This window comes from Myripristis murdjan, chromosome 1 (assembly GCF_902150065.1).
Source record: "Myripristis murdjan chromosome 1, fMyrMur1.1, whole genome shotgun sequence".
NCBI classification, from domain to species: domain Eukaryota; kingdom Metazoa; phylum Chordata; class Actinopteri; order Holocentriformes; family Holocentridae; genus Myripristis; species Myripristis murdjan.
Genome location: NC_043980.1, coordinates 9,614,872 through 9,642,053, shown reverse-complemented (window position 1 = coordinate 9,642,053; position 27,182 = coordinate 9,614,872). Strand labels below are relative to the sequence as shown.

General features: G+C 40.5%; 1 protein-coding gene across 1 annotated transcript; it reads left to right on the top strand.

Annotated features, from left to right (window-relative positions):
- The first annotated feature begins 1,184 nt into the window (after positions 1-1,184).
- Positions 1,185-27,182, top strand: tmprss6 (transmembrane serine protease 6). Its single transcript, XM_030058634.1, has 18 exons — positions 1,185-1,263; positions 3,477-3,605; positions 3,701-3,843; positions 5,959-6,026; positions 11,455-11,636; positions 11,837-11,878; positions 12,414-12,618; positions 13,365-13,501; positions 14,772-14,884; positions 15,429-15,538; positions 17,400-17,542; positions 18,369-18,467; positions 19,560-19,673; positions 20,152-20,268; positions 20,670-20,838; positions 22,306-22,583; positions 25,348-25,484; positions 27,018-27,182. Exons 1-18 carry the CDS (start codon positions 1,185-1,187, stop codon positions 27,180-27,182), a joined length of 2,430 nt encoding a protein of 809 aa, XP_029914494.1.

The following is a 27,182-nucleotide window of genomic DNA, read 5'->3' as shown; positions in this document are numbered from 1 at the left end:
TTGGGGCAGAGTTATGGAATGGATTTAATGTTTACTGCCACAATCCAGCCTCGTTTTAGTGTCCTCGGTGTGTTTTTGTTTTTGCCTGTTTCCCCTCCCCGCCTGTCTCTCTCTTCTCTGCACTCCCTCACTCTTCTTGCTCGACCCGCCTGCCTGCCTCTCTACCCAGCTAATCCGGCTCCTGCTATCAGCGCACCTGCCTGCCACCAGATCATCAGGCCTTGCACTACACACACACACACACCCTGCACGCTGCCACATAAGATCCTCGCGGGATCGTCGTGCAACTACGTGTTCACGAGCCTGCCAGCCTGCCTTGCCAATCACCGAGCCCGCCAGTCTGCTCAAAGCCCCGGATCTCCGCCTGTCTCATTCCCCCTGCACCACAGACCCAGCACCAGCCAACCTTCACCTCTACTTCAACATCTTATTCAGAATAAATCACTTTGTTTCACCTTAGCTTGCCTGCCTGGTCTGCTTTCGGGTTCAGCCTGCATACATATTGTCATATTGTCCACTGTTTCTCCCTCTATTAAAAGATTAGGGCCACAATACACACTCTCTAATGAATCTGCTAATATCGAATACAATGTAAAGCAAAACCAGGTTCCCTGTTTGCATGGAAAACTAAAGGGACTCCAGAGAATGAATAGCCTATGCAAATAGCCCCACCATGCATTATTCCCATTAGGTTTACCTTTGCAGGGGAGCTAAATGAGAGCATCTCTGTTGCTGGGTGTTGACTGGAGACGTCACCAAACAGGCTTCCTACCTGCCTGCCTTTCAGATACAAAGATGCCCTGCGGGATGTATGATCACGCAACAAAAGGAGAAGAGGACAAACAGATTTAATTTATGCCCATAAAGCTATGGCTTTGTGGGTTTATTTTCGTTTTAATCCATTAGCAACCAGGGCATAGAGAGAACTCTATGACTATTGATGCATTATTGATGCATTAGACAGATCCGAGCTGGGTTTGGGAAACATTGACCAACGTTTTTCTACCTTTGGACTTGCAAACAGAGAGGGAGCCGTTCTCTGCCACGGCCTGTCATAGCAACATGTCTGGTTATGGGCTCGACAGAGGTGCTAAATGAAAGCTGCCGGACTGGAAATCCATCGACGAGCCCCCCGCACAGTGAGATGGTTTCTCAAGGAGCAGTAAGGGATTCGCAGTGATGCCATGGCGCTCGGGCACGGCTCTGACAAGGCGCATTCATGTGACCTGGGGGTCATCACAGCTCCGGTGGACAATGGGGTCAGTAGTGTTCATGCATAAATACATCATACATAGCTGACGAATAACTATTTCAAACTCAGCTGCAACAGAGGTATAATCTTTATCTTTTACATAAACCTATTCGTAACAATTTTTTTTTTCTTACATGTTGCCTAATTAAGGCACTTGTTAAACTGGTGTATGAAATCTGTGCTTGATGAAAAGTTGCATTCACTGACACAGAAATATCCAGATATACACCAAGAAACTGGACTCTGCTGGCTCCAATAATTAAAAAAGGACTAGCCTTAGAAAATCTCTGTGTAAAAGGGCACAGCCCAAAAATGTATATCCGGCCAAGTGTACTGCACTGAAGGCTAAACATAACCCTTTAACTTTTAAGAAAATAGCTTAAAAAACATGAGTATCAGCTCTTCCTATCCTCTATGGACCAGGTTCCCATGGCTGAGCTATTTAAAGTGAGTTGCACTATAGGGAGAGCCTTAAGTAAACACTTTTGAAACACAGGACCTTATTTCATCTCATACATACATAAACTGTACCACTTGTTTTCATTTTAGGTCAGTATTTTTGGGCTTTGGTATACAGTCTAAATGCTCACATTAAATAGGCTGATATTTCTCCTAGGACACACATGCCCACTAGGAATCATTTTTGGACTGAAGTATTGAGGTCACTTATAAACAGTATTTTGTGCCAATATTGAATATCTCTAAGTTTAACCGTTTTTATGCCAATAATTTTTTCAGTGTTTGATCTGCAGTTTATTTGTCCCAAAGTGGAAAACTCTCTGAAACAGCCTTCAGACCAGCATGAAACCCAGACTAATGGATTCCTTCAATGGTTAGCAGCTCTTCAAGGCTGTGTGACACAACACATGGTGATCAACAGCAGGAGACACTCTTAAGTTACTTTGACAGCATGTCACAACACATTTGGACATGTTGTTTGCACAATAAAAAAAAAGAGCTTTTTCAAGGGAAATGATGTTCAGCCCATCTTAGGGAGATTTTGTCATCACTGATAGAGAATTTTCTTCATTATCAGAAGAAAACACATTTAAAAAAATTGGGGACATCAGGGAAGCCAGCTCACTAGATATCTTTAAAAGAAGATTAAAGACCCACCTTTTCACTCTAGCCTTTAACTAGCTCCTATTTTATTCCACACTGTTGTCTTTTATTGTTTTATTTGCATCTTTTGTTTTATTTCAAATTTTATTTCATTTTTTTAGCCTTTTCTTTTTAATTCCACCCTGGGCTGTGTTTTATTCTTTTTAATGTTTTATTTAATGTGTTTTCAAATGTTCTTCTTTTTATTGTGAAGCACTTTGAGCTGTAATTCTTGTATGAAAGGTGCTATACAAATAAAGTTTTATTATTATTATTATTATTGTTAATTGAGGGAAATCTAAGGCCGTGGTTACACTTGTACTTTTAATGTGATTTTTGTGATCACTAGCCTGATCAGAGCTCAGCTATGTCTGTATATGTGTGTCTGGACTTGACACTAAAATGTGATTGGTTAGTGATCGGGTATATATGAGCTGATAAATTGTCTGGATTGTGCCCAGATGGTGTCCAAACCTCACTGAGATCCAAACTCAGGCCAAACTCAGGCGTGCGTGTGAGCAAGACTCGGTCTTAGAGCAAACAGACTTGACATCTGATGCATCCTGGCATGATTGTATCTATTCTATTTAACATTATTTTATGTTTCTACTGATGCTGCTGTAACATGAGAATTTCCCAGTTTGGGATCAATTAAGTAAATCTATCTATCTATCTATCTATCTATCTATCTGAATCAGAATCAGAAATCTTTAGTGTCATTACACCAAAAAGCATAACAAAATTGTGTGCGCCTCCATTTACAGGACCTTTCAATAGAAAGAATAAAAAAGAGAAATAACTAAAACAAAACATTAAGTGAAAAACAATAAATATACAGCAAGTAAAAGAAACAATAAATAAATATGCTGCACTGAGGAAAATATTATTGCACAAAGTCGCTTTGAAAAGACAAGTGTAAAACCAGCCTATGACACATTAAGCCAGAAGCAGCATTAATTTACACACGGGAAAAGAACATTTGGGTTTGCCCTTTGATCTCCTTATAATCACAGGGATGTAGAAGAGGGTAAACCCACCTGACCTTAAACCTTTATTTTTTTCAGATACACTTACACAAACTTTTTTTGAAATTGACGAGAAATTGTCTGTCCCCCACAGGCAGGCGTAAGAACACAACCTGTGGTTCCTCCTGCCAGAAGGACTAGAACCTGCAAGTGCCTCATGGCCACCCTCGTCACCGTCATCATCCTCCTCCTCGCTGGGGGAGCCGCACTGGCGTGGTACTTCCTGGGTGAGACGGAGCTCCTCTGTCTCTCACACACGACAAACACCGAGCAGCACCATGTGAGGAATGACGTGAGGATGATGAGTGTCTCTCTCTTCCAGAGTACAAGGTGTGGGTGTTGGAGCCTCGCGTGCAGCAGCAGTTCACAGCCTACCTGTCCATCCTCAACAGGAACTTCTCTGACGGCTTGGCCTCTCACGGCAGCCCGGCGTTCAGGACAGAAGCCGACGGAGTGCAGAACATGGTCAGACAGAAATATGAATTCATTAATTTGTTTGTTGTTGTTTTTTCTGTTTACTGATCTCAGCCACTCACCAAAGACAGAACGGAGCTGAGCTGAAAAACAGTAGATGACGTAAGATTAGAGCAAAATATCCCTGCGTTCTCACCAAAAACTAATGGAATACAGTACAAAAAAATATCTCTGATGGTGACAAACTCTTTACACACTCGCATAGGACCGCAAGAATTGGTAATTATTTCCATTGTTGACAGATTAATCATTTTTTCTCTAAAATGTTAGAAACAAAGACAAATGACAAATAGGGGAGAGTGGGGTAAATAGTGCCAATTTTTACTTAAAGTGCCTTTAAAGCAAGGGGATTACAGTAATGCCTCCAACTAAAATATGCACATTTGTTTAGGATGTTGTGCATCCCTGGGAACAATCACTTTGGATCTTATATAAACTCTTTGAGAAATATAGCTTTTGAAAAAAAAGTGGTTTTGTGGCACAACTTGCCCCCGGTGTGGGGTAAATTGTGCCATTAGAGAGAATACACTGGGGTAAATTGTGCCATTGATAATTGAAGTAAAACAGATCATTTTAATCTCACAAATGATAATGCTGTATAAAAGCAAAACAAATTCAATACAAAATTATTTATTTAACATTTATTTATTATTTTAACAAGATCACAGGCCACTTTTCTATAACGAGGCCTAGCGCCACATGAACACATACCCAGAACAAAATAAAAAGTCCAAAATGAGCACCTGCAAATTATCTTCATCTGAATCTGAATAGTTTTAGTGATCAAAGGTAAGAAAATAATGTACAATAACAATAAAATACAAGAAAGTAATATATAGTATATAATCACAAGTTGTGCCACTGGCACAAATTACCCCAAGGCCCTTTGGCACAAATTACCCCAAGCCCACCATTTTGAAAAAAATGCATCCCCCAGCTGTTTTGAGCTCACATCATGCTAACTGTATAGACTCATAGTGTAGCTTACTAAAGTACTAAAACCCGTGTGAACTGTTTTCAAAGTTTTCTATAATTGTTCAAACACAGCAATCAAAAAACCTTGATCATAGAAATTTTACTTTGGAGGGCAAAAAAATGTTTTTTGAACTTAAATGTGCTTACCTCTCAAGCCATGTGTATCCCTTCTTTGCAGGATGAGCGAAATGGATGCCTCTTCAAAAATATGTGGTCACATGACCAACTTCTTCTATAGTTTTCTAGATAACAGCCCCTTGGCACAAATTACCCCACTCTCCCCTACTCCAGAAGCCAAAAAAGTATTGATTTTATTGAATAATGCAATGTAAACCTGTGGACGCTAGAGTAGAAAAGAGTTGACTAGATAAGCTTTGACAAGAGTAGGAAACACTAAACTAAACTACATCAAACTCAGCTTGACAACTAGACAAAATAAAACATAACAGAATAGAAAAGAATAGAATGGAATAGAATAGAATAGAATAGAAAAAAATGTTAATTCCATAATTTCCCCATCTAAAACCTCAGCTCAATTAGTTATATCACAACCACTCACACATGTTGTCAGTGTTAAAGTTTAAAATAAAGTGTGTATTTTTCTGTACATACATACAGTCTAGTTTTGGTTCATACATTTGTATATCACCGGTAATATAATAATAATAATAATAATAATAATAATAATAATAACAACAACAACAACAACAACAATAATAATAATAATAATAATAACAATAACAATAATAATAATAATAATAAACTTTATTACAGACTCAATGGTCCAGATAAAAACAAGACAGTACATACAAAATATATAAAAGACACAATAAATAGACAAAGCTTACATTTATATTAACATATGTAACAACAAAATGTTAACAAAATGTTAGGCAATACATTTTTTATTTTTTTTTATTTTATCCTAAATAGATTTGTGGAAAATTACCAACTGTGGTTCATCCTGCTCAGATCTAAGTCTGTACAGTTTCAGTCTTGTCTCATCTAGTCAACCCTCATCAGATCTGAGTCAAATGCAGAAATATACCAGATATCATGAATTTTGTCATGCATGATGCGATGAAATACTCAGATGTATATGGGTGGTTTTCTTAATTCTCTGTGTCTCAGGTGAAGAAGATCATGAGGGACTCGGCTCTTTCTCGATACTTCAGCTCCACCACGGTCTTTGCTTTCGGGTGCGTAACTCGATTGTCATGAACTTAAAAACATCATGTAATATTCCAACAACAGCAGAGTCGAGAGGGGTAGGCGAGAGCAGGGGAACTACAGGAACACGGGAAACACCCCAAAATTCAAGGCGTTATTGATATCAGGGCATTGCTGTTGACATTTGACATTTGACATTTGACAGTCAGTAGTTTCTCCTGCCTCGAGAGCCTGAGTGAAGGAAACTGCAGTGTGGACTAACAGATGCTGAACGACTGAAAGTTCAACATGCTCAGCTAAAACTACAGTGACCGGCTGTGGATCGGCGCTGACTCCCCCTCCATCAAACTCTCCCCAAAAACTCTTAACAGGCTGTTTATGTGACTCCATGTGACTTTCATTTACAAGCCCTGGTTTGCCTCTACTCGGGCAGTGAGAGCATCAACAAACCGAAGGAAACTTTGGTTGGTTTATGCTGTTTATGCTCCTACTCACTTTTACTGCCTGCTGAGTAACACAAACGGGCTGTGACTGCACCGTAGTGCCAGACGATGACGGCTCCAAAAGGCAGAGAAAGGAAACTGTTTGATCACGCAGAGTGACTTCGCACTCCTCTGACTAAAGCTCTTTCTGAGAAGTTCAGCTTTCTCTGGACGTAGACAGTTTAGTAATTTGCTCTTTTTATTTGTCACATCCTGTGTGGCAAAAACAAAAAAGAAACCAACAACAGCAATAATAATAGTTTTACCAAATACGGTAAATCTATGACATCTCAGTTAGTAGGGATGGGATACTACTGTCTACTATACATTACACGTCATGTATACTTTACATACACCAATAATCTTATTAACTTGTATAGTTACATAACTGGCACCTTCACTAATACAGGACATTACATTTGACACTATATTGTTTATATTGTTTAAATTGTTATATTGCTACACTGGTGAAAGGAGCCAGCATCAGCAACAACAAAGTCTTGCTTCATGTAGCTTTAACACAAAATATAGGGTTAGTAAACCCAGTTAAAAACATATTTTTTATTTATTTCTTTTTTTTTTTTTTCTTTTTTTTTTTTTTTTTAGGTTTTTAAGGGCAGCATTTTTTTTTTTACATTAATACATTCTAGCAGGGCTGTTTGGGCTTTACTTCCCTTTGTAGGGTAACAATATTGTCTGGACCCTGGTGAGACCGACCAGCTGTACAGCAAAATGAAAATATCCTGCTTTTAGGAACTGAAAGAGCTACAGCAATCACTATTAATCAATCAATCAATCAATCAATCAATCAATCAATCAGACTTTATCTATATAGCACCTTTCATACAAATACATGTAATACAAAGTATTTCACATAGTAAAAGAAAAAACAAACAAACAATCACAACCATAAAATAACCAGCTGTTCACAGAAAATTTGATAATTGACGATTAATTCATTCTTCCTCCATAGTCGGCTAGATAGACACCCCATAGTAGATCTTAGTTTACTGTTAAAACCAGGGGCGGACTGGGACAAAAAATCGGCCCGGGCATTTTGGACCAGACCGGCCCACCACATTCGATAACGCACACCTTTCCGGTCTTTTTGCTCTCTTAAATGTGTATAACAACTGTGCAACTCTTTAAAGCCATAATGCCATGCAATTAGTTAGCTGTCATCAGCAGTGTTGGGCACGTTACTTTGAAAAAGTAATTAATTATAGTTACTAGTTACTTCTACTAAAAAGTAATTAATTACCAGGAAAAGTAACTATTACGTTACTTTTTAAAAAATTGTTCAAATATGTCAAATTACTTGGCTGCCCCAATCATACTGGCCTATAGTACTATAGTGGAACAATAAAATACAATAGATGAATAGGAATTGAACTTTTTTATTCTATTGAACAGGCCACAACTGGCCAACACCTTTTGGGCATCTATTTCAGATCAGTAAGTGCAGGTGCCTGTCAGCATGAATGGAGAATGAGCCCAAACTGCACATAGGAAGGTCATGGTGACAAACAAAGTATACCACACAAATCCTTTAAATCTGAATCTGATTCGATTGGTATATATATCTCCCCATAAAGTTAGAACAAGGCATTAAAAAAGGCAAAACAACAACAACAACAACAACAACAACAACAACAAAACCCAAAACAAAACAAGGCAAAATAATAATAATAATAATAATAATAATAATAATAATAATAATTTAGCACCTGGGTTACAAATTCACAAAAAGAGTACAGAAATGAAAATTACAGAACCCCTAAATGCCACTGTGTGTGTCATCTAGCCAGTGACAGGCAGAATGATAAGAATCACTTCACTGTAATGGTTAACAACAAAGTGAGGTAATAAAGTAAAACCCACCTTTTGTCCGGGTGGGGAATCGAACCAAAGCTCTCCTGCATGGCAGACGGGGGCACTATCCGCTCTACCATTGGGAATTGTGTTTCTCTGGCATTGTTTGTGCTTGTTCTTCATTCATGTTGATAAATTACGAAAAAGCGAAAAAGTCCGATCGGTTTGAAAATTGACAGCCGCTTTTTTTCTCGCAGTTTCTCTGCGCCACTTTTGCGTTTTCTCTCCATCTCAGTAGATCCTATGAGATAACGTTCAACCCGCGTTGCACTGCACACCGGCGCACCGAGCCACAGGCTCGTGATCTGATTGGGCCAGCCCCGTGTCAGTGAAGAAAAATAACCAATGGGCCGCAGAGCAGCGTGTCTCAGGGGCCGGCCCGGTGCTGAGTAAACAAACTCTTGCAATGACTTTATTTGCCGAAATCATTATGCAGGCGGGACCAAACTACGCAAAAGGGTTTGTTTAGCAATGTGATTGGGCCAGCCCAGTGTCAATCGGGCCGCTGATCTACTGATCTTACGGTCAGCTATTTCAATAATAATAATAAAAATAAAAATAAAATAAAATAAAAAAAAGGTGTCGGGGGACTGTCGGCCCACTTAGCACATCGGCCCACCGGGCAAATGCCCGGTGTGCCCGATGGCCAGTCCACCCCTGGTTAAAACTATCGGCAATAAAATCACAAGAGGAGGGTAAATACACTCCTGATCAAAATTTTAAGACCAGTTGAAAAATTGCAAGAATTTACGATGGCCTTCAGTCATGAGGGATGCCCCCTGCAACATCTCCACATAGCCAGCTGCCGTTTGACGCCTCTGCACAACCTGAAGCTCCATTGTTCCATTGAAGGAAAAAGCCCCCCAGATCATGATGGCGCCCACTCCCCTGTGCCGTGTAGAAAACATCTCAGGTGGGATCTCCTTGTCATGCCAGTAACGTGGGAAGCCATCAGGACCGTCAAAGTTAAATTTTTTCTCATCAGAGAATAAAACTTTCTTCCACTTTTCAATGTCCCATGTTTGGTGCTTTCGTGCAATTTTGTGCCGTTGAAGGAGACGAGGCCTTTGAAGATGTTTTTGTTCTTAAAACGCTTCTCTCGCAGATGCCATCTGATGGTTATGGGACTGCAGTTGGCACCAGTGACAAGCTTAATTTGGGCCGAGGATCGTCCCGTGTCTTGACGGACAGCCAATTGGATCCTCCGGCTCAGGGCCGGTGAAATTTTTTTGGGTCTACCACTTGACTTTTTTGTTCCATAACCCTCAGGATCTTTTAGGAAGTTAAAAATGACTGTCTTACTGCGTCCAACCTCAGCAGCAATGGCACGCTGCGAGAGGCCTTGTTGTTGGGCCTTGCTTATGCAGCTCAACAATCCGACCGCGTTCAAAGAGAGAAAGCTTTTTTGCCTTTGCCATCAGGAGGTCATGACAGTGTGGATACCTGACAGGAAATGACACTGAATCCACATTTTTGCCAAGATTTGGGGTTTAAAGTCTGTGGTCTTAAACTTTTGATCAGCTGATGAACAGCCTGTTTCAGTTTAATGGTTGTTTGCAATAAATTGCTTACTCAATTTTTTTTTTCTCACTCCCATTTCTTCTTTTTGCATTTTGAAGCTCTACTTAGAACCTTCTTAAGATCCAACAGTGCAAAATGTAAATTCTTGCAATTTCTCAACTGCTCTTAAAATTTTGATCAGGAGTGTATTTGCCGATGCAGTAATGTGTCAGCAATTATTTCCCAGCTTGCACTGCAGTGAGAGCGGATGATAACAGTTGAAACTGAGGTGTCAATCAACTCAGGATGGGAGGAATAAAACCAATTATTTGTTGATGGGAGAAATCAGCTGATGGATCTCCATGTCATGATGACCAAAAAAACATTTCAGTGAGAAAATACCTATTTCAGTTTACTGTCCCTTTAACCAGTCACTTCTGACTATTTTGACTTGATTCCCTTACCAAAAAGGAGTATACTCAAGTATACTTATAAGTATACTTTTTATGAACTAAGTATACTTTCTGTGAACTAATACTTAGGTAAGTATACTTTTCAGATTACTTTGAATGTACGATCAGGAATATACTTAACAAAAGTATACTTAGTTTATATTGACAAGTACACAGACAAAGTTTAAGTATACTCCAAGTATAACATACTTGATATACTTTAAGTTTAAGTATATTATCCAATAGTAGTTAAAAATTAGTACAAGTATATAAAAATGTTGTACCTGCTTGCAACATGGAGTGTTATTTACTGTATTAGCGGGCTTGTTGTAAAGCTATTTTACACATTGGCTGCTTTGAGGTAGTTGCCATAACACATACACAGGGAGTGAACCTGTAGTGTACTACCTTACCAAAAAGTAGTATACTCAAGTATAATTATGAGTATACTTTTTATGAATTAAGTATACTTTCTGTGAACTAATACTTAGGTAAGTATACTTTTCAGATACCTCTCCACTCAGCTATTTGATTCAAGTAAGGCTATGCCAACTCAGTAGCCTAGTGGTAGTGTGTACGCCCTGAGACTGGGAGGTTGGGGGTTCAATCCCCAGCCGGGTCATACCAAAGACTCTGCCCATTGCCTCCCTGCTTGGCACTCGGTATTGGGGGGTTAGATCACGAAATAATTCCCAAGCATGGCACCGCTGCTGCCCACCACTCCCTCAGGGGATGGGTCAAACGCAGAGAACAAATTTTGCATCCTTATGCAATATGAAAACAGTTTAATTCAAGTATAAGTAAAGTATATTTCAAGTACATTGAGTATACAAATGGTTTACTTTAAGTAAAAGAAGTACAACTCAAGTACAGGAATTGAGTATACTCAAAAATGGGCCAAATCAGGGTACTTTTAGTATAAGTATACTTTGTAAGTATACTAACTAGTACATATGTAAGTACACTACTAGTACATAAATACAAGTATACTTGGTAAGGAAAGTATACTTGATAAAGTATACTCAAACTCCACTTAAGTATACTTGGAAAGGTAAACTAGAAGTTTACTTCTTTTTGGTAAGGGTTGCCAGACATAAATCCAGTGAAAAACACCCAGTGCATTCAGAGTTGTCCGCTCCATGTTTCCACAGGGAGGGCAGTGTTGTTGCCCACTTCTGGATCCTGATGTCCGTCCCCAGCAGCCACGCTGGCCGGGTGACGGTGGAGAGGGTCAGCGGGAGCCTGCAGGACGGCCTGCAGCCCCACGGGGCGGGCGAGGACACGGCCAGCTACGGTGGATACGTCGTCCTGCTCCCCTCGCTCTCTGTCACCGGTGAGAGACAGGACGTGTAAAAACACTGAAAGAGACAAATACGTAGAGAGACCGTGTGTGTGAGCGGGAGAGAAAGTGAGTGTGAGGGGGAAAAGAGAAAAAGAGGGGAGACCAGAAAGAAAGAAGGGACAATCACAAGTGTCTACTTTTAATTTGTTTGTCTTTTGTAACCTCACTTCTGTTTGTTTTGTTCCCCACAGAAACTGATCCCAAAGTTATAGAGCTCTTGACCGCCTCGTTCGGTATCACTCGTCATCCTTACATGGTTTTCCCATCATTTTAATCTTACTCTGATTTGGATTCATCTCTGATCAGCATGAAGCACATCAATCTGCCTGAAAATTAATCATCAGAAACTCTGTGCTACTAACAGCGATGAAAAAATAAAAAATGCACAGCTTTGTGATCACAAATTGTGCATTATGCTTGTGCTAGACTGTGGTAACCATTTCAACAATTTCTTGCATTTAAGTAGAAATTGTTGGAGAATATCATTACCTGTCGAGACCTTCAGATGTTTTTTTTTAACTAAATATATGCTTGCTTTCTAGATAACATTTTTTTCTTTTCTTAAAATAAAATCAGCACTTTTTCATGATAACCTATAAACAGCAAACTCATACTCATGCCATGACTTTGCCACACACACTCATGGTGTGTCATGTTAAACAATATAGTACTTTAATTCTTGAATAATTTGCAATCAAAACAACACAACTCATACAATTCAACAATTCAGCCCTAACTGTTCTTAGTTTGTTTTTGTTTTTTTCCTAGACTGCTACCGCTACCAGAAGGTGGCGTCCAGCAGCCCCATGGCTCTCCGGGGCCCGGACACGCGGCGCTCCTCCTGCCTGTGGCACCTCCAGGCCCCCGCCGGCTCCCAGCTGGAGCTCCACATGGAGTGGCTGCTGCCGGAGTGCCGGGACCGGCTGGTGGTGTACGACGCCCTCACCCCCTCTGACAGCCACCTCATCACCTCGTGAGTTTCACCCACACTGACAGCTCGGGCTGTGCGGATGTAGTCCAAAAGCAAAAAAAAAAAAAAAATCCATCTCATCAAGTGATTTAAACTCATATTCACCCTTAAGATTTTCTTTTTTTTATATATTCAAACAAGGTAAAAATCATCTGTCAGTGGGATGAGATTATCCCACTTGTTTCCATTGCTAATCAGCTTGTTTCCAGATTTTTCTCAAATCAAGTGTCTCTTCATCTTCGTGGGCTGATCTGCTTTATTCTGCCTTGTTTCATGTGTGTGTCTGTGTGTGTGTGTGTGTGTGTGTGTGTGTGTGTGTGTGTGTGTGTCTTGAATTAATGACATAATTCATTGTACTTGTGTAACAGATGGCTATTTATGGGGTGCCTTGCTGTTAAAGTGCTACTATATCATGTTTTCATTTGTTTTCTTTTTTGTGACCTGTTTCAAAAAATATTGGTATGACACATATGACTTGTGTTAAGTGCCAAAATTATTTCCAGTAATCTGCTGCCTTTTCAAGCCCCTTGAGGGTTTTCAGGCAGTTCTCCCTTCACATTTCCCTGCTAGTTGTATTTTGAATATTTTAAGGTGTTTTTTAATATGTGTGAATAAACAAATGAAGCTGCACTGGAAACAAGTGGGATTGTTATCTCACCCCACTGGCAGATTTCTGTCACCTGTTTTATTACGAAAAATGAGATTAAACAGAGTGTGAGACTGCTGATTAAGAAGGAGATGTTTTTCAGGGTGTACGGCTGCAGCAGACACGAGCGCGAGGTGCGTGTCCTGTCGTCAGGAGAGTGGATGACGGTGGTTTGGAAACAGGGTCTGTACAACTACAAAGACCCCTTCTCTCTGTCTGCGCAGGCCTGGGACAGCCAGAGTAAGACCATCGCCGTCGGCTCTGCAGGAAGCTTGACTCGTGCTTTCATCAGCTCAAAAATACTTACAGCATACAGAGAGTGACATAATATATTAATTTTGCAACTACTAAAAGCCGGCACTACTTTCTTTCCCAGTTTAGACAGATAATCTTCCACTTAACCTTCTTTTTAACTTTCCAACTTCAAACTAGCCACAGCCTGGACTATATCTAGATGAGCTCTTTTGCCAGCTGCTGGTCTTTCAACACCATGGATGTGATAATCATGTTAGAAGTCTTTGTCATTCATAATTTTAATTTCTATTCAGACTAGAATTTATTTTTAGGCCTTACCAGTTTGCCTGTTAGCTTCTCACCAGTTAACCAACCTCAGCTCTGCAAAAATGTGGTTCTTTGGCTCCGCCCATTGAAGTTTAATTCAACCAATGAGATTATTTTTGCTCTGTCTCCGGTAAATGTTTCTACAGTTAAAACCCAATCCAATGAAACATCTCATTTCACACCGATTAATTTCACTTCACTATATTACATTAAGTTGTATTAAAGGAATACTCCAATGTTTTAATCTAGACTGAGACCGATACCATTTTATCCTCTGTTCCTGGGTAGCATTTCATGTTAGCTTAGCATAAAGACTTGAAGTCTATGGGAGTCATTAGCCTAGCTCTGTCAAAGTGGAAAAAATAAACTTTACAGCAACTCCAAAGCTGGCTTATTTATACAATGTGTCATATGTATGTGAAAAACACATCTTGGAATTTGATTTAAGGAAAAAAAACAAACAGGAGTTGTTTTAGGAGAAGATATTTTCTTCAGCGGTGTGCAGATCACTGCAATAGGCAGAAAGATAAATGAGTTCAGCGGGTACAGTTCCACCATCTGACTTACGACTTTTTAAATTCCACGACATATATTTCAACTACACATGACGCACTTTGTAAATAAGGCAGCGTCAGAGTTGCGGTAAAGTTTTTCTTCCCCACTTTTACAGAGCCAGGCTAACGACTCCCATAGACTTCAAGTCTTTATGCTAAGCTAACATGAAATGCTACCCATCGGAACCAAACCAATGGACGTGCAGAGGCAAGGATCATACATCTTGTCTCAGTCTGGATTAAGTCAGAAAATGAGCATTTTGCCCAAAACGCTGGCATTTTCTTCCACATTCCAGCTTAATAGTTGCTAGTGATAGTTCCAAGCTTTTCAAACTGATTTAATTTATACTTTATTTATGCTGTATCTCCGCCTGTGTTTTCGTCCTCCTGCTCAGACTGCAGCTCCACCATAGAGCTGGAGGCGCTGCCGGGAGTCCAGGGGAAGCTGAGGACGCCCTTCTTCCCCAGCTACTACCCGCCCGACACCAACTGCACCTGGAGCTTCAGCGTAAGACACTCACCCACACCCACACACACACGTATTCCTCTCACTGATGGATCCATTCACTCAGGGGTTCATCCATCCATCTTTACATACATCCAGTTAGAAACAGATTTGTCTAAATGGCATGGTGGTAGCCATCTTTGGACGACTAAATCTCTAAAATGCTGTTTCAGGGGATCTGGTGGATCTCTGTGTGTTTGAGTTAGGGCTGGCTTATATACAATTTTATAAATATTGTGATAGGATGATACTGCAATGTCATGATTTGGCATAAGTCTTGTATTTTCCTGGTTTTGATGGCTGCATCACAGTGAGGAGATGCATTTATTGAACTTATTAAATTGCTCTAGCTGTTAAATTACTTGCCTTGTTAATCAAAAGTCTCATTTCATGCATGCACTGATTGGCATTGCTACAATATCTTAACAATATCAATGTATTCAGTCAAGGATCATGTCATATTTGATTTTGTCCGCGTCACGCAGCGCTGGAGTGTGTGTGTATGGACGCCTGCTTGGTTAGGTTTTGAATGTGTGTGTGTCCCCAGCTGCCCGGTGAAGGGTTTGGCCTGGCTCTGGAGTTTGAAGGCTACGAGCTGAGCAGAGCCAGCTACAGCCAGGCCTGCACCCAGGGACAGTGGATCATCCAGAGCCGCAGGTATGCTGCGTGAAAGACACACCACACTCCCGACGGGGGTTTAGATGCAGGGTGAACAAACAGACAACGGGAAGAGAAGTGACTTTAAAGAATTTCTGTGCACAGTTTTATTCAGCAGAAATTGCCAGCATCTGCTATTAAGTCACTATACAATTTTATTTGCAGAGAAGTGAAAGACAAAATCTTAAATTAAAAAATCAGCAAGTGTGTGATTCCTCATTCTCAAAATGTGTTGGCATGTCTGATTCTCGGTTTGACTTTCATTACAAACTTGCAATTTTGCATCAATATAAAATAACAATGATGTGTAATTTAATATTTTTTCAAGCTTTTTTGCGCTAGTAATTATTCATGGTGTCGAGCATTTTAACATCACAGATGCCTGCTTTTGCTGCTGTAATGGCACAGATAAAATTTCACAAAAAACTAAGAATTATTATTATTATTATTATTATTATTATTATTTTGACATTTTTTTTAAAAATCCAAAATGGCTTTATTATGTTTTGCAGTGAAACCTTTCACTGGGAATTTTGTGGTTGCAGGGATAATGGACACTGGCACATGAAGAGCCATATTTTGAAAAGCCAATATCCATAAAACTCAGTGCATGACAACACTTTTATTCTGTTAAAAGGACAGCAACACAAAAATATGATAAATATTTCTCTATGTCATGAGACTGATATCTAGTGACCAACAGAGGGCAGTAGCTTCCCACCGCCTGAATCCTGTCTGAGACCAACAATCTGATGTGTTCAGTTTTTAAACTTTAATTTAAAACTTTAATTTAAATTTTAATTTAGTTTTCCACTCCAACAGCAAGGCCTCATCAAACCCTCCTCTACAGGGTTCCCACATCTCTTCTTAAATCAAATTCGAGCACTTGTCAAGCATTTTCCAGGTGCATTTTCAAGCTTTCCAGCACCTTACACAAGGGAGACTAATTACCGTAACTTAAAACACATCAAAGTTTCAAGTTTCAAAATGTGTCACATTTGTGTTTTGCTGTGGAAGTGATAACAAGCGATTACAGTTTTAAGCAGTTTCAAGCACTTTATTCAAAATCACCTTTAAAACCTTGAAAACACCTCATTAAGATTCAAGCATTTTCAAGGCTTTCCAGCACCTGCACAAACCCTCATTTTGTATTTTTTGTATTTCTTAACTTTTCTTTCTCTTTTTCTTTCTTTTTTTATTTTTTTTTTTTGATAAGGGAAGATTATCTTGCTCTTTATCAGCAGTGCTTTGGACAAGTTCGGGGTTAAGTGCCTTGCTCAAGGGCACTCAGGAGTCACTGAGGAGATAAAGTGAATTTGGTCTGTCTGCATTCACACATGATCCACTCCAGATTTTCAATGTAAATTCATTTTCTCTGCAAGATTATTAACTAAAACTAAACTAAAAACTAAAACTAGGTGTGATACTTGAGAAAAAATGAATATTGTGTACTGACAAAATTAATTAAAATAAAATAAAAAATATAGAGAAAATGTCTTCAGTTTTCATCTTTGTCAGTTTGGTTTAATTTGTCAGTACAACCAGCGAGGAGGCGTCGGTGCTGATATTTATTGAGACTGGGATGCCGACATGACTGGGAGTCAACTAATTATAATAATAATAACTTAAAAAAAAAAAAAAAAAAAGGTAAAACTAATGCTGAAACTACCTAAACATGTTTTAACAGTAAAAACCAAACTGAAACAAGCACACCCACACAGGAAACGAACAGAAATTAAACTGAATCGAAAGCAAAATTAAATGAAAATAACACCGAAAGGAAAAACACAGACCTTTAATAACTCTCTCTGTGTGTGTATGTGTGTGTGTGTGTGTGTGTGTGTGTGTGTCGCCGGGCCAGGCTGTGCGGCACCAGGAGCCTGCAGCCGTACAGCGAGCGCCTCTTCCTCCTCGCCATGACGACCACCGTTGTCATGACGTCAGAGGTGTCACTCACAGGGCCGGGCCTGCAGCTGCAGTACAGCCTCTTCAACCTGTCAGATCGTAAGTTGGGGCTGTGGGAGACGGCGATTGATTGATCAGGTGACAGAAATAAACGATAAAGGAACGTGGTTGTGACCCTTTAACGCCCCGTCCCAGGAAAACCTTGTATCACCGCAATGCCAACTCCCCGGCAACAAAGACCAACAGAGAACTCAAGGGAAATATTAAAAAGCCTTTTTTGTGGTGGCTAAATCATTAAAAAGCCAGCATGTTTCGACCACTGAAGGTCTTCGTCAGGGTTGTTTAATATTTCCCTCCTTGTTCTCACATTTCCTGCCTGGGTCGACCTCTTCTTGATCTTTGTTCGATCACATCGAGCAACCAGTCATCTTTTTCTGTTCGTCAACAGTTTTGCTTTTAGCTTGATGACTGTGCACTTCTCAGTTTGTCTGTTTCGTTTTCAGAAGGTTTCATAAACCCAAGGAGTTGTAGAACTGCCTTAAATCCTCAAATCAATCCTCAAATAAAAGGTTGAAAACATGAAAATCACCAAACAGTGGAGATACAGGGTTTTCACCGGTCAACAGTTCAGCTGAAGAATGATTTTTGATTTTCTGATTATTTCATTGATTAAGTGCTGAGGCGTACAGCTTCTCATTATTCCATAGAAAGGAGAAAACGTGAAAAAAAAAAACATTATGAAAGACATTTTAATACATTTTCTACAGATGAAATGTCTTTTTTTTTTCCCTGTCCCATAAATCGTCGCACAATCTCCAAAATGATCAAGCCAAGAAAATATAGAGAACCGCTGTGCTATGTTATGAATTATGTTTCTGAGAGTGTTTTTAAAAAGTGTGTGTGTGTGTGTGTGTGTGTGTCCCAGCTTGCCCGGGACAGTTCCTGTGCACTGTGAACGGTCTGTGTGTTTCTGCCTGTGATGGGATCAAGGACTGTCCCAACGGACTCGATGAAAGGAACTGTGGTAAGCGTTTACGTTATGTGTTTTAACGTCACACATTGATCTGTGTGTGTGTGTGTGTGTGTGTGTGTGTGTGTGTGTGTTTAAAAACAGGGCCCTAGGCAGTGAGGGCCCCGTGCATTACTCAGTGTAGTTGATGAAATAATCCACAGTGAAATGCGCGTCTTGAGCTGTCACCCGTTCTGGCTCCTTTCAAATGAATGAGCTGCAGCCGCCGGGGCAAAAGCGCGGTGTGTCAGGACAAAGAGACAGGATTTTTGGGGAGCGAGCGCCCAACGCTGCCTCGGCTGCCACTTCACTCTGAAAGCTGTGAAGCTGCAGCTTTTATACAACGTGAGCAGAGGAGGGGAGATGGTCCAAAATCCTGTGATGCATTACGGTTTGGGATTTCTTTTATTCATTTCTTTTATTTATTTATCCTTTATTTTACCAGGAAGGTCCCATTGAGACACAATGTCTCTTCTTCCAGGGAGTCCTGGTCAAAATGGCAGCATAAAGAAAGTTTCAAACACAGAAGGACACCAATTACACATAGACACACACAGGGGTACCATTACACAAAGACAACGGCTGACAAGACAATACAGGCTAATCCAGGGCTAGGATCACCAGCACTAAGCAGAAAGAGGAAAAAAAAAAAAAAAAAAAGAAAAATCATCACAAAGAAAGCACTCAAAATAATTTGTTGACCAAGAAGAAGAAGCAATGAGATTTTCATGAGAAAGTTATCATTTGCTGTGGATTTATTGTTAAATAGGTGTACGTAAATATGAAAAAAATGAAAACAAGTGAAAAAATCTGCCAGTGGGATGAGATAATCCCCCTTATTTCCAATTTTTTTTTTTTTTTTTTTTACTTATTGTTTCAATTCAATCTGTAATTGCATCTCTAAAAATGTATATTCAGAAATATGTGTTCATTTTTTTTTCATAATTATTATTATTTTTTTGCCTTCACATAAGAATCCACAGCGATACAAACACAATATCTAGCACTTGGGTTCACATCAATGTCTCTTACAGTGTGTAAGTAAGATGTGGTGATACATATCTGTGTGTGTGTGTGTGTGTGTGTGTGTGTGTGTGTGTGTGTCAGTATGTGTGGCACAGTACCAGTGCCCAGAGGACAGTCAGTGTGTTGACTACTATAAGGTGTGTGACCAACACCCAGACTGCCCTGAAGCTATGGACGAGGAGAACTGCACTCACGGTAACACACACACACACACGCACGCACACACACACACACACACACACACACACAGTCATGCACCCACTAACACATTTGAGTCCTGTGATCTTTAAGCCTCTAACAGCAATTTTCTGAGCAGGCTGCCAAATCACAGGAGCCACAAACACCCACACTCAAACACACACACACACACACACACACACACACACACACACACACTGATAAATGCACATACACATACACTCAACAATCACACAAAACTCTTCATTTGCTCCTATGCCTTTGGCAAAAAAAAAAAAAAAAAAAAAAAAAAAAAAAAGCAGAAACCTGAATCCCAGTCTTTATGTTTTATTCTTTTCTGGTGATTTCCAGCTCTAGATAATTACTTCACGCCCTGGATAATTTATTTGACCTCATAAATTCTTAGCCTGCTGCTCATCGGTGTTAACTTCATCTCCATTAAGCAGTAAGTGTGTGTGTGTATGTGTGTGTGTAGGAGTGCAGTGTACAGACATGACCTATGTGTGTGCTGATGGGACGTGTCTGAAGAAGCCGAACCCGGAGTGTGACTCTGTTGCCGACTGCCCCGACGACTCAGACGAGAAACACTGCGGTGAAGAGACACACACACTCCTCGTTTCTCACGTTTTGTGTCATTTAATGAGATTCTGTTGTATTTTGACTTTGTTGTGCTTCATGTTGTTACGTCTTGATGCTGCTCTCTGGACAAAGACGAGTTTAATCTCAGTGCGACTTGACCTTTAGAATCAGTTCAGTTTATATTTAATACGTTTTAACATTTGAGCAGATGTTATTATTGTTATTTATTATTGTTCTCATATCTTGTGGGTTTTTGAAAGATGAGGCCTTTTTCTTAATAATACAGATTGAAGTGAGGACTGTTTAGACTCAGCTGACAAAAAAATTAAGAATAAGCACACACACTACACTACACAGTCTTAGAGTGTATATTTGTGTATGTGTATCTGTGTGTGTGTGTGTGTGTGTGTTCAGACTGTGGGTTGCGGCAGTTTTCCAGCCGGATAGTGGGCGGGAGCAATGCCTCAGAGGGGGCGTGGCCATGGCAGGCCAGCCTGCAGGTCCGCGGCCGCCACATCTGTGGGGGGGCGCTGGTCTCCAGCCAGTGGGTGGTGTCTGCTGCCCACTGTTTCTATGACGACCGGTAAGAGCAGGAACACAGTGTATCGGGCTGGGCTGTATTACACATGGCTTTAATAAACACAGTAGAAGAAGTAGAGGTTGTGAATCGGAAATAAAACCATCGCCTTGGCCGGCGTGCAAAACTCTGCCACGCTGCTTTGGTGCAAAACAAAAATTTACCTGTGTGATGAACCGTCCTGTTGTTTCACCACAGGGTGCACTCACTCGGTCAGACACAAACCAGTCCTCCTCTTTGGTAGCACCTCTCCGGGTGCATTTTGCTAATTACAGTATAACACCACAGTTGATTCCATCAGTATTGCAGTCAAATTAGAAAACACTACTGTGCAGAATGGTGATTATTAATATGAGCTCAAAAATGTGTTATATCATGCCAGGGCATAAAATTTTGAGAAAGGCAACCACCTCTGATGTCTACATTATCGAAAAATCCTGCGTATTGTCAATTCATATTTTAGAGACCCTCCGATATTTCTCAAAACATATTTTAAGGGGAGCTGAACTCCCCCTGGCTCCCCTGTAGCTCACACCCTGGCCTCGGTCATCTGCAAGAGAAAAACAGAGGGAGGCCTTCAGGGATTTGTTTCAATCGGGAAAATAGTGATTATTGTTTCATGTCAGCCAGAATTGGTCATGTTTTGTTTTGCTAAGGGAATATGTGGGAAGATGCTAACAGTAGTTCATGTTCTTTAGTGCATGAACTCCAAAACCACCTCAAGTGAGCATAAAAACTGTTTTGTGAAATTGAGGATTTTTTTTTTTAATACTGCTGTTTCCATCAACGTTTTCTGATGCAACACCTCTGCACATAAAAAGATGTTGATGGAAACACAGCTAGAACCTTTTTTGTCTGACAACCAAAAAAGATCTTCAAAATAGATAGCTTTTTTAGCTTTTTTTAAAACCTAGGACAAATTGCAAGAGAAACAAACTCAACTGATTTTGTATCCTCAGTTTGTCCTGAGTGAGGGGAAAAAAAGTCCCAAGGAATCCCACTGGTGGAAAGTTTTGAAAATCACCTATTTATGACTACATAATACCAAAAAACACTGTTTTTAACACACAGGGGAAAGGGGTTAAAAATTTGACTTTCAGATATCACTATAAAAATTCACAAGTTGATTACACACACAAAGACAAGAAAAAAGTAAATTACAAGTTCTTTGAATTATTCTGTTTACACATGCATATCACACATTATCTGATTTGATATGCGCTAATAAGGAATATAAGGAGTAACTGCTCATTGTCATAAATAGGTGATTTTCAAAACTTTCCACCAATGGGATTTCTTTGGAATTTTTCCCCTCACTCAGGACAAACTGAGGATACAAAATCAGTTGAGTTTACTTCTCTTGCAATTTGTCCTAGGTTGACCCCAATTTTGGCCTAAAATTACTGGACTATTTGGTGTCATTTTCCTTTAACATGAAGCTGAAGCACCTCGGTCCCGTTCTCTCTCCTGCAGTCTGTTCTCGCCCTCGATGTGGACGGTGTACCTCAGTAAACTCCTGCTCAGCCGCAGCAGCTCCACAGAGGAGGTGGTGCGAGTGCGGCGCATCCACCTGCACCACTACTACGACGAGGAGTCCCACGACTACGACCTGGCCCTGCTCAGGCTGGACCGGCCCGCCACGCCCCCGCTGACCAGCCACGCCCGGCCCGTCTGCCTGCCCCCGCCCACCCACCAGCTGGAGCCGGGCCTGCTCTGCTGGGTCACCGGCTGGGGGGCACTGCGCGAAGGAGGTGAGGTGGATTGTGGGTTACTGCATCACAATGGTATTTTTTTACTAAATACAACAAGTGCACATTGAAGTTGACCTGGTTAGTTGGTGTCGTCCCACTACAGCATAAAACAGTTTCTCAGTGGATTTGCAATATTAATAAAACAAATTATTCTGTTATTTATACAGTAATTTTCTAAAACAAAGCTTACAAAATGCATCACAATGTATACAAAAACTATAGAATATACAAATAAAGCAGCAAAAAGATCTTAAAAAAACACTACATACCTGCACTATAGATGTGTGTATATGTGTATAGTCTTATATACACCAAATATATGCAGGACACAATAATGAGCAATCCCGTTTACTACACTACTACTTATGAAAGACAGTAATTATGAGACACAAAAATATTAATTTCAAAAGGTTTCTTTAGGCCTCAAGACTCAAACACACAAAGTCCATACATGATATTTTCATCGATTATGACTTACACCTGGATGCCTAGGTGTGTTCATAACCAACTGCATGTTATTCACTAACTTCTTCTTTTTGTTGTTTTCTTTCCTGATGATAACTCGGCCTCCAACCGTGAAGGAAATACTTCATGTACTCAAAATATTTTATAATGTAGGAATGCCACCGCTCCACATGGCTCAAATAATTGTGGAAGGTGCTGGAAGATCAGAAAATTCAAGTAGAAATAGGGATATTTCACACTTTAAAGTGACATTTGCACTGACTAAGTGTGTGGATATCCTTATTACTACCAAAAATAATTTAAAAGCCATAACCATGTTGTAGTGACTTCGCAGCACCTGCAGGGCTTGTTGTCAGGTGACTTGATTAATGGTGGTAAATGGTTTTCTGCTCCGAGCGATACATCAAACCTGTGCGGCTGCCTTCCTCAGAACTGTGTAATAAACAAAAACAGCCAATGAAAAAATGCAGAAATATATACCAGAGAAAAAAAAAAAACATGTTTATATATCCGAGGGAACGGGACTTTTGCAAAGTGCAGGGATTTTACCAGCATTACCAAAAATACTGGGGTTTTTCCAAAATTACCATACTTCTTTCGCACGAAATGGCTAAATCAAGAGTTTATAATTTTAGTCCCTTATGTAGTTTTTTCCTTAGAAAAGCACAGGGCAACACCCAACGCCTGCCTTGGTCCTCCTCTACAGCTGAGTTTTATTTATTTATTTATTTTTTTTTTTTGCATTTAAGCTGCAGAACTTTAGTTTCCATCTCTTCTGGTTTGCATATTGTTCAAAGGGCACAAAGTCTGCCTCAAACATAGACAGACAACTTTGGAACAAAACTTTACAGCTGAATAAAAATGAACACACTGTTTTTAACGCATTCATTTTCTTTGCTGCCTTGGACCTGAAGGCGTATTTTATAAAAGGCCGGGATCCTCTGTCGTGACCTTAAGCCTGTTTTTCATTCTGTGGAGGATGAGCGCGAAATTATTTCCAGTGTAAGGGTCTGAATCGTAGAGCGTGCTTATTTTCACAAGAGGTGATTAAATTTGACTCTAACAGCGTAGCCGTAAAGATTTGTGTATTTTTTTTAGTACCACTTTAATACCAACAGACGTGTGGGTGGTAATGGCAGGAAGTAAGGGAGAAAGTTGGTTATAGTATTATGATATCAGAGCTAACACACACACACACACACTTTAAGGTAAACTCGTTTACCTCAGAGGGCTTGGTGCTGATGGAGGGACGTGGGTGGAAGCGTGTGGGTCGGGGTTTGTAGAGTTCTGATAAACTTTACATGAGATCTGGTGGAGGAGACATGAGCTGGCCCAGAGAGGGAAGTGTGGGCGGTACACTGCAAAAAAAAACAAAAAAAAAACATCCATCTAAATGAGGCTTTTAGTTTCATATTCAGTGATAAAATCTTGTTTTTGTCTTAAGCCATTTGAAAAAAAAAAAACAAAAAAAAAATACTGCCAGTGGGATGTAGAGTTTGGATCGGGCTGCATATTTTTGTTTGAGCCCGACCTGAGATAGGAGCCTGACCTGAAGCCGAGCCCCAGATTTTGCTTGTTTTACGTGTTGCCTTCAGTGTCATCACGTAAACTCCAGCACCCTGCAGGAATTTGCCCAGATCAGACAGTACGTCCATCATTCTTATTTATTTTACATGAGAGTTTAACGCCGACGGGACCGAACCCGACCCGAACCTGAACGTGGTTTCTAAAACACACTCCACACTCCAGCGGGATGAGATAATCCCGCTTCTTTCCAGTGTGATTCGACTTTTTTCCAGGACTTTCTAGAATCAAGTGTCACTTTCATGATTCAAGTGGGCTGACTTGTCTTATTCTGCCTGTTTTGAACATATTTACATGTATTTATGTAGAAAAATTCCTGAAACAAGTGAAACTGCACTGACATCAAGTGGGAGTTTTCTTCAACTGTTTTAAGAAGAGAAAAAAAACAAGATTATCAAAATTAAACGTGAAACTAAAAGACTTTTTTTTTTTTTTTTGCAATGCGATAGTGTGGGGGATGATTATGGGTAATGACCACAGTAAATCATAGCAGGAAAAGCCTTCACACCTGCAAAAATATTTAAAAAAAAAAAAAAATCTTCCAAGGAGCCAAACAAGAATGACTGTAACAGCAAGAAGGGAAGGAGATGTTTTCTTGCTGCTTCATGCTGAAAGTATTTCTTATTATTTTCGTATTCTGTGAACAGTTAAAGAGGATGACAGCGTGCTCTCTTGGCCTCTGGTGGCTGACCTTTGACCTCTGGCCTTTTTCCAGGCACAGCCAGTAACGTCCTCCAGCAGGTGGACGTGCGCCTGGTCAGCGAGGAGGCGTGCGTTCGTACGTACGGTCACATGGTCACTCCCAGAATGATTTGCGCCGGGTATCGCAGTGGAAAGAAGGACGCCTGCCAAGTACGAAGGAGGGAAAACACACACACACACACACACACACATACTAGAAAACACAGTAGATAAACCTACAGAACACATGAACATCCTCATACAGTGATTATATTCTGTTTCAATCCCTCACTTAATTCCTCAACGCCTCCTTCCACTCAAAAATGTGTTTTTCTTATATTTATGTCACATAAAATGTCTGACCTTGACTGAACTGACTTGTATCTGTGTAAGGTTTTTCACCGGAGAGATGTTTTCACCTTCCTCTGCTGAGGGCGGAGGTGTGCGTGCCCCTAAAAAAAAGCCAGATTAGGTCCGTCACAAATCCGACAGCTAATCCCGTCACCTAACGGGCTGGTGATTTGCATGTCATTAGCATAAGAACCGCCGCTTGTGGTGCGGGACGGCTTGTCGTGTTTTGTTTTCTAAAAAAAACAAAACAACAAGACCAACTCAAAATGGCTGCTTCACATGAGATTTGCTGAAAAGTTTGGTTTCATGTTTAGATTTCCAGACGTGGCACAGTGTCGCAGGACGGGACCTCCTGGTTCTGTGAACAGAGCTCCAGTCATGAGCCGGTGGGCGGTCACTATTTGCATATTCATAGATCTGCACATTCTTAAAGAGGGCGAGATTTAGAGTTATATTTTTTTGTTTTTTCATGAACAGAGTTTATTTTTAGGGGCATAATAAATGACATGAGGGGGATTTTAATTTTGTCTGACAGACAATCAAAACAATCTGTATTTGGGCATATATTGATTCATGCTCTCATACCGTGTGTCAACAGTCTATAAATCTTCTAGTATCATGATTGAACTGTTTTGCCACTTAGGGACTGGAGAGAATATTGAACTGATGATATGTTTTGCTTATAGTTTTGTCTCTCGGTGATCACTTATGTGAAAAAAAAAAGAAAAAAGAAAGAAACTAATTAAATGAAGCGCCAGATGAACACCACTGGCTGTTGAGTGTCAACATAAACTGGGAGGGTTTTTTTTTAATGCTAATGGGTTGGGACAGATTTCCCCCCAAAACAGAATATAGCGAAAAAAGCCTGTCTCTCTCTGTATGTCTGTCTGTCTGTCTGTCTCTCTCTCTCTTTTTGGGCTTGGGGAGCGTTTTTTCCTTTCCGTTGTTTTCACCCAGACTGAAAGGTACGCACACACACTCCTATAAACTTCATATCAGCCACTGCCAACATTAGCCATCTGGCTGAGCCGTAAGAAGCGGGCCCAGGCGGTGGGCGGCGTGTGACTGCCGAGGGCCCGGCTCAGGGTGGAGCACGCCGACTATAAAACGGAGAACAATCTGGAGATTTTCAGCCTGAAATGGGCGGCAGGGAGAGGGTTGTGCTCAGCGGGGGGGACAGTGAAGACCTGGTCGTCTTTTTTCTAATCAGTGTAACAAGAGAAAGTCAGACTTGCTTTGTTTGGTTATTGTTCTTTTTCTGCTTTTTACTTGCAAGTGAGGCATGTAGCTGAGGTCCTTTGTCTGTGTGCCTTTTATAGCCTCTCTCTCTCTCTCTCTCTCTCTCTCTCTCAGGGTGACTCTGGGGGCCCGCTGGTTTGCCAGGAGCCGTCGGGCCGCTGGTTCCTGGCCGGGGTTGTGAGCTGGGGCAAAGGCTGCGGGCGTCCCTACTACTACGGCGTCTACACCCGCATCAACAAGTTCACCGGCTGGATCAAGCAGGTCACCAGCGGCCCCTGA